We start from the raw sequence: 16120 nt of genomic DNA, 5'->3' as shown, positions 1-16120 counted from the left end.
AATCAAATAAGATATTAAGTTCATTTGAATAAAAAGTAAATATTATAAATTATTTAAAAAACAAAACAGTAAGCACAAACTATGAATACAGTATACTAACTTACGTTAAGTGGCAGAAGATAAAATGATCACTTTTTGAATTACTTCAAATTGAATCATTTGCCTCCCAAGTAGTAGTAACCTTTTTGGACTGTTGGTGGCGCACCCTTGCGGACTCTGGTACGTCTCTGCAGTGAAACGTCATTGGTCGACGAACTGTCAGAAAATTCCTGAACGCTCTCACGCAGATCCGCCGGGCGCACCGCATGCTGCTGCTGCTGCTTAGTTTCATGGAACAAGAGCAAGGGTGGATCTACATCTGTTAACTGAAAGCCACCAGAGCTGCTACTTTTACTATTAGCACTTGATTTTATTTGTAATTCCTCCTTATCACTCTGAACTGGTTTAGCTAGTTAGCGAAAATATGTCCGTTGTGGGTTTTGACGTCGGGTTTATGAACTGCTATGTAGCAGTAGCCAGAGCCGGAGGGATTGAAACTGTCGCTAATGAATACAGCGACCGGTGTACACCGTAAGTACAAGTATTTGTAAATTTATTTAAGGGTTGGTTTTAGTCATGCTGCTTAAATGTGTGTAAGTGCTAAACATAAATGAATTGGATATTTTTTTTAAGTTCATCATAACAATGTATGAAGCTAATGTTGCTACATGGCTAGTTAGCATGCTAACCGATTTCACAACAGGAAATGTTGAGGCATGTGAGTGCTAAAGCTAACGCTAGCTAATTCGAATGTATTGGCCTGTGAATAAACGGTCTTCTTTTTTACGTTTATTAAAATATTATCTATGCCTCTTAAAATAATGCGTATGTTCTTGATAAGAGATTGGTATGTAATTGACAGGCCCAATCAGGTGATGCAGGCATAAATAGCACATGATGAGAGGAGGCCGGTTGCATCCCTGTTAAAACCCGCGATCAGTCCCTTGTGTTTTTTATTCAGACCCGTCCAGTTTGAACTGAGACAATTACGAGTGAAAAAATTTTTTTGTAGGATTTGACTGCATATAATTAAATCATGAACATGAGTCGTTTAAGAAAAAACGACTGCACAATTGCAAGATACAACACACACAAGCCAATAAAGATTTAGAGTAATCTTGAAGCCTGGGTGTTTTGCCCAAATTCTCTTGCCTTCTTTAGTGGTAATTGTTTGGTTTGGGTTTTGTTACAGTCTGAATTTGTTTCAGCAATTTATTTTTTGTTCCGTTGTGTTGTAGTATAACTGCCTAGGACTAGACTAAGAAAATTAATGTAATTAATGTTTTTTTTATTATGAGAATATAGTCATATTATGAGAACAATGTGACAATAAGAATATAGTCATAGCAGCAGAATAAATACAATATTACCAGAAGAAAGTTGCAAAATTAGAAGGAAAAAAAACCCACTTTGGGCTTATCAAGAGCCGACTTGAGCAGCCTGGCAAGTCATTTGATTCTTTCTTTGAATTGGACACAGTTATTTGCACAATGGTTTTAAAGTCCTGCTGACAGTAATTTGATTCTGATGTGTTAAAAGATTAAATATTTCCTGGTTTGTAAAATCGATGCCAGAATGTCACTTCACAAGATGCTCAACATTCCTCATTTTAATGCCGTGGTAAAACTGCTTTTTCATGTTTTATCTTCTCATAAAATCCCTGCTTTATTCTCCTAATATAACTTTATTTTGAATCGTTTTGAATAACAAAATATTCTTAGCCTGGCCCTACTAGTCCATCATATAAATCTGCTACAATACATCATATTTTTTTTTATTTTATGGTTCCCATTTAAATACTTGTTTGGTGAAACTATTTGAAGATGATCTTTCTTGACTGGGCACTGGCCGGTGTGAGATTCTCACTATGAAAGCTTTGGAGGGGAAAAGCAATGGTGGTATTATTAATTGAAAAATATTTTTTATTTAAAACAAAGGCATTGTATTATTCCACTGCTGCTAAAATAAGGCATTAGGAATGCTCTGTTTTTATTTAATGTTATTTATATTTATATATATATATAATTTATTTATTTATTTATTTTTTTTACCAGTTATTTGATTCTGGTACAAAGAGTTGAGCAGAAATACAGAATAAATATATGTCAAGTAAAATAGTTGCTTTCAAGTATTTGATGCACATGTACTCTTTCCCCTGTTCTTTATTGTCTGCTCTTGGATCCAATGTGTTTGAAAAGAATAATTTACAAATTGCTGAATTTGTAAAACAACAAGATGGAGGGGGCAGTACTGCGTTACTCTTTACTCCGTAATTCCAGAAAAATAACTCGGGGGTGGGGGAACTCTGGCTTTCTCTTCTATCTCTTTACCAGGACTTCACATCATAGTAATGGCATCATAGAAGTTTTTTTTTTTTTTTTGTAGCAAGTTTACCCAGTACAACTTTCAAAATTTTGTAAATAGCCAGCCCATGCCTAGTATTTTTAACATAAAAATAAAAGTTTTTAGGGGAAATTAAATGTCTTCTTTTTCCATTGTAGAGCATGTGTTTCATTTGGACCCCGGAATCGATCTATCGGTGCAGCTGCGAAAAGTCAGGTATGTTTTACTAAACTCGTGAGCCACTCGGCACAACCGTTTTGTCCAAGTGACAAAAAGGTTAGTTTTTCTATAGGGGACTGAGGACGATACTGGACATGGTACAGTAGACATGCTATCCAGCACAGACAAAGGATTACCATAAAGCTAAAAATGTCCCAGCTCGGTATTTTCTGAGGGCTAACGGCAGGTTACTGTTTCTGTGTGACAGGTCGTCACAAACTGCAAGAATACAGTCCAAGGATTCAAGAGGTTTCACGGCAGAGCTTTTTCAGACCCGTATGTGCAGTCCCTCAAAAATAGCTTGGTCTATGACATTGCACAAATGCCGTCAGGAACAACAGGCATCAAGGTAAGAGAAAACCTAGAGGCAGCCACGTCTACTTTTATTTCTTTTTCTTTTTCAAATCCCACTTCACAGTCTTGAGTTTTCTGCAGTATCAGCACATTTTGTTTTCAAAGTAGCAAATCATGAGGGACAAATATTTCACAGAATGATTGTGAGACGTTCTGGTCTTTTCCAAATTTAGTTAATTTTCATGAAGTGAATAATTGTGAGCAGATGCCTATTTATTGAGCCTCAGCTGCAGTGGCAGTAGAAAGTATTTACACTCCTATTAGTCAAAAATGAAACCGTAGTAAATAATTTCAAAGCTTTTCTGTCCTTTTCCTGTGACTTGTAGACGTTCTAAACTCTGACTATTTCATTTCACAAGTGTTTTCCTTCAGGTCAATTATTACATACATATAAATATTTTTTTAGTGATGTGATTTTTTTTGTGCCAAGATTAGCACAATTATGACAAAGTTCAAGTTTGTTTTCATTAGACACATTCTTACACAGAATTTTGGGAAAATCTCGGCCCAGATGTTTTCTCTGGAAGAAAATGCTTCTCTTTTTGCTCTCTTTTTTATAAGATTTTCACAGAATACAGGAGATTATTGTCACATGTAGAACAGGTCACAGCGTTAAAGAAAAAAAGTGGTGAAAAGGTGATTTTTCTTCTGTCTGACCAATGCGTTTATGCAATTGATTCATTTGGGTTTTGTTGGGCTGCATGATTTCAGGAAACTGGGATACTGATGCTGAAAACTGTGAACAACCCACAGTTTGCTGACTCATTTGTTTCTTTATCATTAAACCCTGTCCTGACCACTCTTTCACTCTCACCACTAAAAATATGCACCATGTGTGGACATTAAGGGCTGTTTGAAGCTTGACAGTTAAAATATAGTGTCCCACCAGAGATCGCATGTAAGCATTCCTTTGTGACGAGGATCTCATAGACAGTAAATATTTCTATAATGCCTGACATGATAAGAAATGCTTTCATCATCTCTTATTTACTGCACCTGTACTGTGTGGAGTTGTTACACATTAGTGCCATAACAGGCTCACCTTTGCTCAGCTCACAGTGGCGCGTTGTGTAAACATTATTGCTGTAAAAACCAAAAACTAAAGAGTGCCTTTGGACAAATCGATTACTGTTTTAATTTGTTTTGTTTTTTTTGTTTTTTTTTCATGGCACATCTTCTGGATTCATTCACTCTTTACTTTAATCAGAGTTGCATAAAGAAATCTCATGCGGTTGTGCTTCTGTTACCACAGGTGATGTACATGGAGGAGGAGAAGGTGTTCAGCATTGAGCAGGTCACTGCCATGCTGCTGACCAAGCTGAAGGAGACGGCTGAGGGTGCACTGAAGAAGCCCGTGGCAGACTGCGTTGTCTCTGTAAGTTTCCACTGACACACCCATTACTCCACTTCAGCTCTTCCACTTGATTTGACTTGTCTGGGGGTTTTCACTTTTACCACAGTCTGGTCTGTTGTCCTGTGTTTTGTTTGGGTCTTAGTGGTAAGCTCTCATGAGAAGTTGTAGATTAGTTATGTCAACAGTGAATTATTTCTCCTTAGTATGAATGAATGAATAAATTGAAATATTTTATTAACTGCAAAGGGAAATAAAGTATCTCTATTATAATGTATTCTTCATTGAATGCAGCATTACTATTTTCGTCCTGAAAATCACTTCATATTTAAAACTAATCCCAAAAAACATAAAAACAGAGCAACAATAAAGTTCTTGGAGCTGATCTGTGATGAAGGAAATATGATTTTAGAGCACCCGTTCATCCAAAATTACCTCAAAGAAATTAAGTCTAATTATAATCAGATGTTTCTTGGATGTTGAATTATAGGGATTCACACTTGACTGGTTGATAGAAGCCAGTCTGTAGGCTGTTATTAGTAAAACATAATGCAAATGTTAGATTTTGTTAATTTACCAGCATTATGCAACTTTAAATGCTCTTCTGTTGTGTTTAGGTTCCCTGCTACTACACCGATGCTGAGAGGAGATCGGTGATGGATGCAGCTCAAATTGCTGGGCTAAACTGCCTGAGGCTTATGAATGAAACCACTGCAGGTTCGTAATAAGACTTTAGGTCAGGTAGTTATCTCCTGTATTAGTAGAGTTGATCCGCTATTATAATTTGAGCCTTTATTCTCTGTAATTTACCTAGCTTTTTTTTTTTTATTTCTACAGTTGCATTGGCGTATGGGATTTATAAACAGGATCTCCCTGCTCCTGAGGAGAAAGCCAGGAATGTTGTGTTCGTGGAACTGGGCCACTCTGGATATCAGACATCAGTGTGCGCTTTTAACAAGGGCAAGCTCAAGGTACGAATTCTACAAAACACCCAATGTGACTTCCTTATATTTAGCTCTCTTTTAGACATGCAATGTAAATTAGTCGACCATAATCAGATCCGCCGTCACTCTTAACTGGAAGATTGGCTGCTTAAAGAAATCTTTTCTTTTACCTGTCAGTGAATGTACCACACAATCCCAGGTCACACCGAGGATGCCACTCTTTAGTTTGGAAGCTGATGCTGAATAACAAAGTTTTTAGTTTCTGCGAGGTATTTAATATGAAGTCGCACCAAGATGTGTGACTCTTTAAAAAGAACCTGTATTGTTGAGACATATCAACTGGTCAAGCTGTGAGCGAGTGAGAGAGATCAAGACTTTCAGCACAATGGAGAACAGTAGAGTTGCTCTATTTATTGTTTTGACCTTAAAACCCTTTTATATAATGGACCATGCTGGATCCATAATTCACATCAATTACACAAAGACTGGTGCATATCTAATGCTTGGCAAAATGACTTTCAATGTTATATTTCAATGCCAACTTTGTAATAAATGTCTTTTTTAATATACTAATAAAAACCTGTTTTGCAGCAACTACTCTCATACAGAGTGAGATGTTGCATCTCCTAATATGAATAATTAATGGCCTCTAACCACCGGAAGACTAGAAAGAACTCATTTCAATGCTGTTCTGACATCATCTTACATTACTATTTATATTGACACGTTGCAAAAACCAAACCTGTGAAATTCTGATCCGTTCTTCACTGCCTGCTTCATTTATTCTAACAAATATCTCACCGCCTCTCAGGTCCTCGCCACAGCCTGCGATCAGCTGCTGGGCGGAAAGGACTTCGACGAAGTCTTGGTGAAGCATTTCTGCGAAGAATTTGGGAAGAAGTACAAACTGGATGTGAAGACCAAGCCCAGGGCTCTGGTCCGGCTCTACCAGGAGTGTGAGAAGCTGAAGAAGCTGATGAGCGCCAACTCCTCTGACCTGCCCTTGAACATCGAGTGCTTCATGAACGACATCGACGTATCGGCACACATGAACAGGTAAAACCAACAACGGACGCTTCCTCCTGCTTGTGTTCATTGTTCGTGTCTTCACCGCTTACGTAATGTTCCCGTTTTCTTGCCTAAGGGGTCAGTTTGAAGAGATGTGTGTTGATATTTTGGCCCGAGTTGAACCTCCTCTGCATAGCCTGTTGGAACAAGCCAGTGAGTGAAATTTCACCGACTTTTAACTCCCTTGCTGACCTGCCTGGCTGGCTTCAGTGAGTTTGAAACTGTTTCCTTCTTTTCTTTGATAAGAGCTGAAAAAGGAAGACATCTATGCAGTAGAGATAGTCGGTGGAGCGTCCAGAATTCCCGCCGTCAAAGAGAGGATCAGCAAATTCTTCGGGAAGGAGTTGAGCACCACCCTGAATGCTGATGAAGCAGTGGCCAGAGGATGCGCCCTGCAGGTACATTAAGCCCAGCATTCACAGCTGGTCTCGACCCGTTTTTGTCTGAGAGCAGTGTGTCACCAGAGAAACTAATGAGGTAACCTTTATATTCCCCACAGTGTGCAATACTGTCTCCTGCCTTCAAAGTCAGGGAATTTTCCATCACAGACGTCGTCTCTTATCCGATCTCTCTGAAGTGGCATTCGGCTGCAGAGGAAGGTCTAAGGTTAGATAAAAACCAGTAGTATCAACCAGAGTTGATTTCTTCTGCTTGAGTTTTCTGTTTAACGTATTTTTAATTTGTTATTGCAGTGATTGTGAGGTGTTTCCTAAGAACCACGCAGCACCGTTCTCCAAAGTACTCACCTTCTACCGGAAGGAGCCTTTTTCCTTGGAGGCCTATTACAGCAGTCCTAATGAGCTGCCATATCCTGATCCTACCATTGGTGAGAAACCCAGACTTTTGAAAGACTCTGAGACCAAGTCCTACATTCTATCATGTAGACTGAAAGTTTTCCCAAACTCCCTATCAAATTGTCTAAAAGTTTTCTTTGTTCATTCCTTATTTCCTTGTGTAAGTTCATTTAGTTCTTCGTTGTGTCGTTTTCTTCACTCATTTAATCAATTCTTCAATTTTTTTCAGTCATGGATTTCTGAAAATTCCATATTTAAAACCTGATTGTTGTAGTAATATTTTCCATGGAAACATTAAAAATTGTAGGAACATTATATTTCCTATTTTTTAATCAAGCGTGAAAACTCTTATCTTATTTTCTTTTCCAGGCCAATTTGTGATCCAGAAGGTTGTCCCACAGGCATCAGGTGAGAGCTCAAAGGTGAAGGTCAAGGTCCGGGTGAACATCCACGGCATCTTCAGCGTCTCCAGCGCCTCCCTGGTCGAAGTGCAGAAGTCTGATGAGACAGAGGAGCCCATGGAAACTGAGCAGGCGTCCGACAAAGATGGAGAGGTACTGCAATCAAAGAACTGGTATTGCTCAGAAGTAGTTAAAATTTTCTTTAGATCTTGAGGCCACTCTTGTCACACCAAGTATCCAAAATAATTCACATCCTTGTCTGTATTCAGTGGAAAAACCTTAATTAGCTATAACAGCAGCCAATGTCGTAACGGATGGCTTTGTATGGGTTTAATGCCTCTTTTGTCTTATTCGGGATAAAGGCTACACCATTGTGGCAAAAGCACAATGACTTCAAAACAGAAGCCCAAAAGTTGTCTTCTTTCCCCAGATGGGATTTTGCAGAGGTCAGGCAGGCTTGTGTGCCTCAAGGCTCTCCCGTTCTTCAGCCAAAGTGTTGAAATTTACTCTTGATGTAGTCACGTGACGAAAATTGCGCCATTGTTTCCGGAGGGTGGAACCTTCCTCTCCATCTCTCAACATCGGGCCCGGGTCGAACTATTTCGACAGACCTCTGGGTGAAGTGTTGTGTTTTATGCAGAGATGCATAAAACACAACAGAAGCAATTTTGATATTTGACTTCAACTAGTCCGCTTCCTCTATCCTGTCTTTGTAGGTGATGTGAATACTTTGAGGAACGTTTATCAGACACGGCAAGGAATTGTGTACATTTTTATGATTCTTCACTGAATAACTTCAAAGATTGTCAGATGGCTAAAACTCCTAGATGGAAATTACAGCCTCGTTGTTCACAAAAAAAGGCAGTGTGCAAAAAAAGTGTGGTGCTAGTTCTGTGACAGTTTAATTTAACAAAACAGGTAATGGAGACCCCGGTGGGAATGATGTAGTCTAAAACGGGAGAGATGTGGCCCGGTGGTCTGCTCCATTGTATAAAAACTGTGTGTGAATACCAACGCCCCGTGACCACGGGTCAAATAGAACGACTGAAGAAAGGAAACTTGAATTTTCCCATAGACTCTTACAATTTGAACTGAATAAAAACAAAAAAAATCTCTTTTTGTTATCATTGCATCATATTTTGATAAACAGTTATATCCTTTTCAGTGAGAAGATTAAATTGTAATAGCAAGTTTAGTTGATTAATTAAAAGTAAATCTGCCAGATTTATAAACATTTGAGCGTCTTAAAATTAAACGGTTTATTGTCATTTGAAACCTTAAACATTGCCATCAGCAGGGGGGAACATTGAGCTTGCAAGATCCTCAACAAATGAACCATTTTCCATGACATGTTTTGAGCTTCAGAATGTTTGGGTAATATTCATGTGGGAATTTGAAACGTTTAGCCATATTTTACATGACTAACTCTCAGACTGAGCAGCAGGTCTATAAAAGGGGGGTCAAATTAAAAACATGCGTTTTTAGAAAGTGGCTTTTTGGTGCCCTGAATTAATGAGGCACTGACTGGACGAAGGGCCCAACATTAAGCTTAATATGAAAACGTTGACTCATTTCATCTTTGCCGTGCCGCCTTCTTTTGAGCCTTGATGTTGCATGTTTGTGTCTTCAGACTAAGATGCAGACTGATCAGGAAACCCAGTCGGCCCAGGGCGATGCTCAGAAACAGACAGACGACAAGACGCCAAATGAGAGCGAAGAAATGGAGGTAAGATGCTCTTTTTTATGCAATGCAAATTTATTAAAACATGTGACTTTTGCATCCACCACTTTGTTTGTATTTTAGAAGATGAAATGATGCATAAGAGCCTCGTATTTAAAGATCTATCAGTTTTTTTCATCATGTTTCTAGTTTTTCTATATTAATTTTTACAAACACCTAATTAGCCTGTAAATATCTGCGGGATTATGTGATGTTTTAAATCTACTTTCTTCTTCTTTCTCTCTCCCTCTCTTTTTTTTTTTTTTTTAGACAAGCACAGAAGAGAACAAAGGTGAGAAAAAGTCAGACCAGCCACCACAAGCCAAAAAGGCCAAAGTCAAAACAAAAGTGCTGGAGCTTCCCATTGAGAACAGCCCACAGTGGCAGCTAGCAAACGACATGCTCAACCTGTTTGTGGAGAACGAGGTAACTACATCTCCAGCTGCTAGACGGGAGAACGCAGCCACGTTCCGCTGTTAAATCTGGTGGTTCCGTCTTGGCAGGGCAAGATGATCATGCAAGACAAGTTGGAGAAGGAGAGGAACGACGCAAAGAATTACGTGGAGGAGTACGTGTACGACATGAGGGACAAGCTGCACGGCATACTGGAGAAGTTTGTCAGCGAGTCTGTGAGTAAATCACCTCCACTTTTTCCCCCACAGCAGAGCACAATTTGTTTCAGGAAGTGATTTATTGCCCTACAAAGACTCTTAGTGATTTTTTTATTTTTTATTATTTGTTTAGGACCGAGACGCTTTGTCATTAAAGCTGGAGGACACTGAAAACTGGCTTTATGAAGACGGAGAGGACCAACCCAAACAAGTTTACATTGACAAGCTCGCAGAGCTGAAGGTAATTACGATTAGGTTAGCGTCCCGTCCACATCGATGGTCTTGTTGAAATATATTTATCGTTTTAAACTGATTTGTTTTCTGCAGACACTTGGGCAGCCCATCATGGACCGCTTTATGGAGGCTGAAGAGAGACCCAAAGCTTTTGAGGAGTTGGGGAAACAAATTCAGATGTACATGAAATTTGTGGAGGCCTTCAAAATGAAGGTAATACCAGAAGGATTTTTTAAGACGTTTTATTTCTTTTCTCTTCTCTGCTTTTCATTATTAATCTGTTTCAACTTGGAAAGTCTTAAAGAGGACATTAAATTACTACTACTCAAGATTGACACTACTTTTAAACTAAACCGTAGGCTTTTTATGCAAATAGCTTTAACAAATTTTCTAAAGATAAAAATAATACAATAAAGTTAAGTTTTTATACAATACCATTTAAAACATATGGTGTTTGCAATGTGAGATCAATGAGTATGCACCCTCTAGTTGCCTTTTGCGTTTTATTTTTTATTTTATCTAAAAGTTGAGACAAAACAAAAGCCTATTAATGCTCAGCTTTAAATTTTTGGAGGCAGCTGAGAAAGAAAAACTCACAACATATTTACTTTTGAGTTTTACAGGCATTTTTGTTTTTTATTTATTTTTATTTTACTTTAACTGTTAGGTCCTCACTGCATTTTAAGTTTGTAAGGTGTTCCGTTTCTTTAAGAAACTTCAGTCTGTTTCATTTGCCTTTTAATCTGAACGTCTGTGTTCAGTGAAAAACGCAACTGTCGACAATTTTTTTTACTTCATTGTGAGCATTTAGGAGCTTAAAAATTACTTATTTTTTGCTGGTTTTGTTGTTTGTCGCCTCATCAGTAGCTCCTGGATGTTGTCTTTTCCGCTCATTCTGCCCCGCTCTTGTTGCTGCAGTACACAAAACACTTTACAAACTTGCACGTCTGTCTGACACGCTTGTTTGAAAACTGTTTCTCGCATAAGGCCACACAATGAGAGCAGCTACAAAAAAAAGTCTGAAGGAAAACGAGCTTTACTCTTAGAAAAAGATTAACGAATAGAAAAAGATACGTTTTATGAATGTGACAACTAAATATGCAAATGTGTCTGAATTATTACAGCAAGTATCAGTGATTATAATGAATAGTGACGGCTCTAATTATTTGGAGACTGCGAGTAACTTCATTCTTCATTCTTCCAGGAGGAGCTGTACGACCACTTAGATGAGGCAGACGTCACCAAAGTGGACAAACTGAACAACGAAGCAATGATCTGGATGAACAGCTCCATGAACCAGCAAAGCAAGCAGAGCCTAGCTGTAGATCCCATTGTTAAAGTGAAAGACATTAAAGCAAAAACAAGGGTGAGTCTTTGCTGTGCCCCTTTCTTATATTCATGAGAGAATCCATCCTCTCTCTGACACCCGTCTTTTGGTTTGTAGGAGCTGTTCTCCGCTTGTAACCCGGTTGTGACCAAGCCCAAACCAAAGGTGGAGGTCCCCAAGGAGGAAACGCCTGCAGAGCAGAACGGTCCAGTCGACGGCCAGGAGAAGGCCCAGGAGGAAACCACAGACAAGGGAGCAGCTGAGAACACAGGCAACCCAACCTCAGAACCTACAGAGACCAAGCCTGACATGGACCTCGACTAAAAAAGCCCAAACGCCTCCTGAAGCTACGCTGAACAGGGGCCTGTTGAGTCAGACTGAGATGCGGCCTGGCGGCGTTTATCAGAGCTGGTGACGTGTTTCAGGAACTGCACTTGGACAGTGAAAAAGCAGGCAGGGCGGTGAGCACACCGAGCCCAGCTCATGGTGGCACATCTATCTGACATAGCATGCCCTCTCTTCTTCTGGATGACCTAAATCAAAAGCCAGCTGCAATTACTCTGTTTGACAATGAGCGCTGTACACATGATGGTATTTATTTCTGTTGTGTGCTCTGTAACTGTTCTGGTCTGTGTCACAACCTGGTTTTAATAAAGTGGTTGAAATTCTCTCACAACATTAGCCCCGTCGTGCTTAAGACAGAAAAGATTGAAAAATGTTCTGATTTTGGCATGATGGCAAGATAATTATCGTTTCTGATGAGAAATGCATGTCATTGTGGCATAGGTGGGTGGAAGATACCTCCCATCTTTAATCTGACAATTTATGATGAACATCAGGTGCACTCTTATAAACATTAAGACCAAACTAAAGATTAAAGAGTAAGAATGTGAACTAATGCATATATTGCAATTGGTCTTTGCACCCAGAGGTGGATACTGCACCCAAACATTTGTACTCATTATGTTCCTCTCAAATGTAAAAACTAGCCATCCAAGAAATTACTCAAAAGTAAAGTTTTTGGTATAATCATTTAATATTTAAAAATTACATCATCAGATGGACCAAAATTTTATATGTAATTTTTTGAATTTTAAAGGACAAAATGAAAATACATCATATAACACTACAAAATAAAATCAGGTTAAAGAAACGTTATTCCAAATCGAATTCTTTTAACAGAAAACTTCAAAATCGCAGATGTGTCTGGGGAAATTTTGACTAAAATAAGCTTGCTGTTCATGTAGTGAAGTTACACTACATAGAGTACCCAGAAATGTTACTTTTGTAAAGTTACTCAAGTAAAAAAGTACAGAAGAAATTCTACAAGTATTTTTTTTTTCCCCCAAAAAAAGTTACTCAAGTAAATGTAACTTAGTCACTCCTCAACTATTCAATGGTGATGATGCAAAACAACAATCTGACTGAGGTTGAGCTCATCTTAAAAAGAAGAAAGCCTGAAATGTCAAGTCTGTAAAGCAAAGCTACTACCTCATTCAATCCCAGAACTTGTGGAGTGTGACAACTTTGCAACAAGGTGCTGTGTAGAGAGAGGGAATGGCTTTTTGGTCCGTTTTACACAATCATTCAAATCATTTTATAAAAGTGCCAAAAAAGTGACACATTTCAAATTACGACGCTTCAGCTTTAAGAGGCTGTTGGTTTTGGAGTACGCAGCGCCGACGCTCACGCGGAGGAGGTCATATGACCCGCCCGCATTCTGCTGTTGTTCCGACTGACAGCTGAAGACAGAGGTAATGTGGACTATTTTTAACTCTAATAACTAATTTATGTCTGGAAGTTAACACAGATTTGTGTAAACGAATGCGATACAGTCGTCGCGATACTCCCCCCTCCCCACCCTCCCCACCCCACTCTTAAAGAGATACACAGTGATACATGAAGCGGTACTGCTGAATGACTGGGGTTATCTTGATGAGTCTAAAGTCTGATTTAGGAGTGTTTGCAGCACTACTTCGCTGCTGGAGTTCTCGTCTTAAAGGCGAAATTATCGCTGTTTTCTCCTGCAGGACGATGAAGCTGATCATCCTAAATGACTACGACCAGGCAAGCGAGTGGGCTGCAAAGTACATCAGAAACAAGATTTTACACTTCCAACCTGGACCCAACAAGTTCTTCACATTAGGACTCCCCACAGGTAAGCGGAAACAGAAAGCGTCCATGTTCTGGTCATTTCTTTTCTTATTAAAATCCCGATATGAAGCACTGAATCAGCCAGCGTGCCTTAGTTGCCCTTTTTTTTTCTCTTTTTAAAAAAAAACCAACCCACATCTGCTGACTCGGAGTCAAATAAAGGGATTTAGTTGGTCTTTATCAAAAAGCGAAGATGGCAAAAAAAAGAAGGAAAGAGAAAAGAAGAGAAATCCTTTGCAATTTGTATTTTCCATTGGACAAAAGATCCAGTTAACACCCACTTATATGATGGCTTCAGTAGGATAGGGTGATGCAAAGATAATTCAGCAGCACTGAAAATAGGTCAAAGCAATAATTTTAAAAAGTATTAAAGCATCTGTTTTATATCTGATGGGGTTACACATTAATGCTCAGAATAGGGTGACTATTGTATTGAAAGGAGATGTGATTTTCCCTGCTGACAGTTTTGAAACAATTTAATGTAAAAATTTTCCAAATTTTTATCAACCACAAACTCATTGGGTTTTATTGGGAGATTTTGGTGGTAGAAGGAGAAGAAATTATGATAAAAAATAGTGGTCCCCATATATTTAGGATATACAGTATAGTTCCCCGGTGGACAAAGACTTAGGATCAACAATGGTTTTCCTGACCTCTTCTTCTACAGAAAACTGTTTGTTGGAAAGCATCACAACTTTTAAAGATTTAAATATATGGACCTCCTCTCCTCTCCTCTCCTCTCCTCTCCTCTCCTCTCCTCTCCTCTCCTCTCCTCTCCTCTCCTCTCCTCTCCTCTCCTCTCCTCTCCTCTCCTCTCCTCTCCTCTCCTCTCCTCTCCTCTCCTCTCCTCTCCTCTCCTCAGGAAGCACTCCTTTAGGATGTTACAAGAAGATGATCGAATACTACAAAAACGGAGAAATCTCCTTCGAGTTTGTGAAAACCTTCAACATGGACGAATACGTTGGTAAGCGCTGATCTCCGTTTATCTGCAGCTTCGAGGACTTCTCTGTGTGATTTTCGTTGAGGACATTTTCATGAACCCGTGTTGCAGGACTTCCCAGAAATCACCCTGAGAGCTATCACTCCTTCATGTGGAACAACTTCTTCAAGCACATCGACATAAGAGCAGAAAACGCTCACATTCTTGATGGAAACGCAGCTGACCTTCAAGCAGAGTGCAGCTCCTTTGAGGAAAAGATCAAAGAGGCCGGAGGGATCGAGTTGTTTGTTGGAGGTCAGCCTTGATAGCAAAACACTTTAATCCCTTGTTTAAATGGCGTTATGGTTGAAGAAAGATGAAACTAAAATAAATCCTGACATTTTGTTGCAGGGATTGGACCTGATGGCCACATTGCCTTCAATGAGCCTGGGTCAAGTTTGGTTTCCAGAACCAGAGTGAAGACGCTGGCAAAGGACACAATCATGGCTAACGCTCGATTCTTTGATGGAGATCTCTCTAAAGTTCCCACCATGGCCCTGACAGTGGGAGTGGGCACCGTCATGGACGCAAAAGAGGTTAAATTTCAACAACGCATATATTCGTCATGCCGTTTGGGGTCTTCCTGATGATCAGTGACTGAATTCTGCGGTTTCAAACCGTGTATTGATTTCTTAATGAGTCACATTTTCTTTCCGGTCAGGTCATGATCCTTATCACTGGAGCACACAAGGCATTTGCTTTGTACAAAGCAATAGAAGAAGGTGTCAATCACATGTGGACAGTGTCGGCCTTCCAGCAGCATCCGCAGACTGTTTTCGTATGTGACGAAGATGCTACCCTGGAGCTGCGGGTTAAGACTGTCAAGTACTTCAAAGGTACGCCAAAAGCACGTTGCATATTTCGCTTGTCATGCATAAATGGTTTGTATTTAGATTAGCACAAATCATGAAATTGGTTGCATTGAAAAAAAGAAACTCACTATGACTCTGGATGAACTTTAGACATCCAGATACTTTGTGTTGATCTATAACGTAAAATTCCAGAAAATACAGATTTTAGTTGTAATGTTACTAAATGTTTTCAAAGATTTTATCACAAAATCTGCTGAATTTTGCTTGTTTTTTTTTTTTTTCCAGGGATGATGCATGTGCACAACAGGCTAGTGGAAACACTTCCAAACCAACAGAAGAAGTGAAGATACCTCTTATATGGAACAAAATATAAAAATACACTCCAATCATTCCTCCTACAATTTTAACTCCAGCTGGAGAAGAGGATGGATATCCAACTCTTCTATTTTTAATGGCGCAGTGCAGGCTGTGAGGTTTTAAATGATTGTCAGCTTCGTGTCATTTTTGTTCTTTGTAATAAAATGCGTGATTTATATATCTTGTGTGGCTTGGTTGATTTTCCCAGCTCCACTTAGATCACATGACTAAATGACGCCTTTCGGTGTTCCTCGTCCATATTTGTGTGGAGTTTGCTAAATTTGCTCAAAATGCAAGTTCGCTCTTGAGTTAGGTTTTTCCTTGCAAGAACATTATAGCATTTTTTGTTTAAAAATATATGTGTGTCTTTTAAATACTATTTAGCTTTTTTCTGTAATAATTGTTACGAATCG

General features: G+C 39.1%; 2 protein-coding genes across 2 annotated transcripts; both read left to right on the top strand.

Moving 5' to 3' along the window:
* Nucleotides 1–249: 249 nt before the first annotated feature.
* On the top strand, nt 250–12081 carry hspa4b (heat shock protein 4b). The gene is made up of 19 exons (XM_008420053.3): nt 250–570; nt 2541–2598; nt 2810–2950; nt 4208–4330; nt 4924–5023; nt 5144–5277; nt 6062–6306; nt 6395–6471; nt 6565–6716; nt 6818–6924; nt 7011–7144; nt 7482–7666; nt 9144–9239; nt 9504–9659; nt 9737–9862; nt 9978–10085; nt 10172–10291; nt 11283–11444; nt 11523–12081. The coding sequence occupies exons 1-19, from the start codon at nt 464–466 to the stop codon at nt 11727–11729; spliced, it is 2538 nt and encodes an 845-aa protein (XP_008418275.1). The 5' UTR covers nt 250–463; the 3' UTR covers nt 11730–12081.
* A 936-nt stretch (nt 12082–13017) lies between these two features.
* On the top strand, nt 13018–15885 carry gnpda1 (glucosamine-6-phosphate deaminase 1). Its single transcript, XM_008420054.3, has 7 exons — nt 13018–13159; nt 13436–13563; nt 14422–14523; nt 14611–14793; nt 14890–15074; nt 15200–15374; nt 15636–15885. Exons 2-7 carry the CDS (start codon nt 13440–13442, stop codon nt 15692–15694), a joined length of 828 nt encoding a protein of 275 aa, XP_008418276.1. The 5' UTR covers nt 13018–13159; nt 13436–13439; the 3' UTR covers nt 15695–15885.
* The last annotated feature ends 235 nt before the right edge of the window (nt 15886–16120 follow it).

Source organism: Poecilia reticulata, chromosome 10, assembly GCF_904066995.2.
Source record: "Poecilia reticulata chromosome 10, P_reticulata-male-v2, whole genome shotgun sequence".
Lineage (NCBI taxonomy): Eukaryota > Metazoa > Chordata > Actinopteri > Cyprinodontiformes > Poeciliidae > Poecilia > Poecilia reticulata.
Note: the sequence above shows the minus strand (reverse complement) of the source record. Positions and strands in the feature narration are given on the sequence as shown.

What these genes read in the sequence shown, in the direction of transcription:
- hspa4b (XM_008420053.3), top strand. Translation starts at nt 464, where the DNA reads ATGTCCGTTGTGGGTTTTGACGTCGGGTTTATGAACTGCTATGTAGCA. An exon ending in GTGCAGCTGCGAAAAGTCAG is followed by an intron (nt 2,599 to 2,809) that starts GTATGTTTTACT and finishes TCTGTGTGACAG; the next exon opens with GTCGTCACAAACTGCAAGAA. An exon ending in ATGAGAGCGAAGAAATGGAG is followed by an intron (nt 9,240 to 9,503) that starts GTAAGATGCTCT and finishes TTTTTTTTTTAG; the next exon opens with ACAAGCACAGAAGAGAACAA.
- gnpda1 (XM_008420054.3), top strand. Translation starts at nt 13,440, where the DNA reads ATGAAGCTGATCATCCTAAATGACTACGACCAGGCAAGCGAGTGGGCT. An exon ending in GATCGAGTTGTTTGTTGGAG is followed by an intron (nt 14,794 to 14,889) that starts GTCAGCCTTGAT and finishes ATTTTGTTGCAG; the next exon opens with GGATTGGACCTGATGGCCAC. An exon ending in GACTGTCAAGTACTTCAAAG is followed by an intron (nt 15,375 to 15,635) that starts GTACGCCAAAAG and finishes TTTTTTTTCCAG; the next exon opens with GGATGATGCATGTGCACAAC.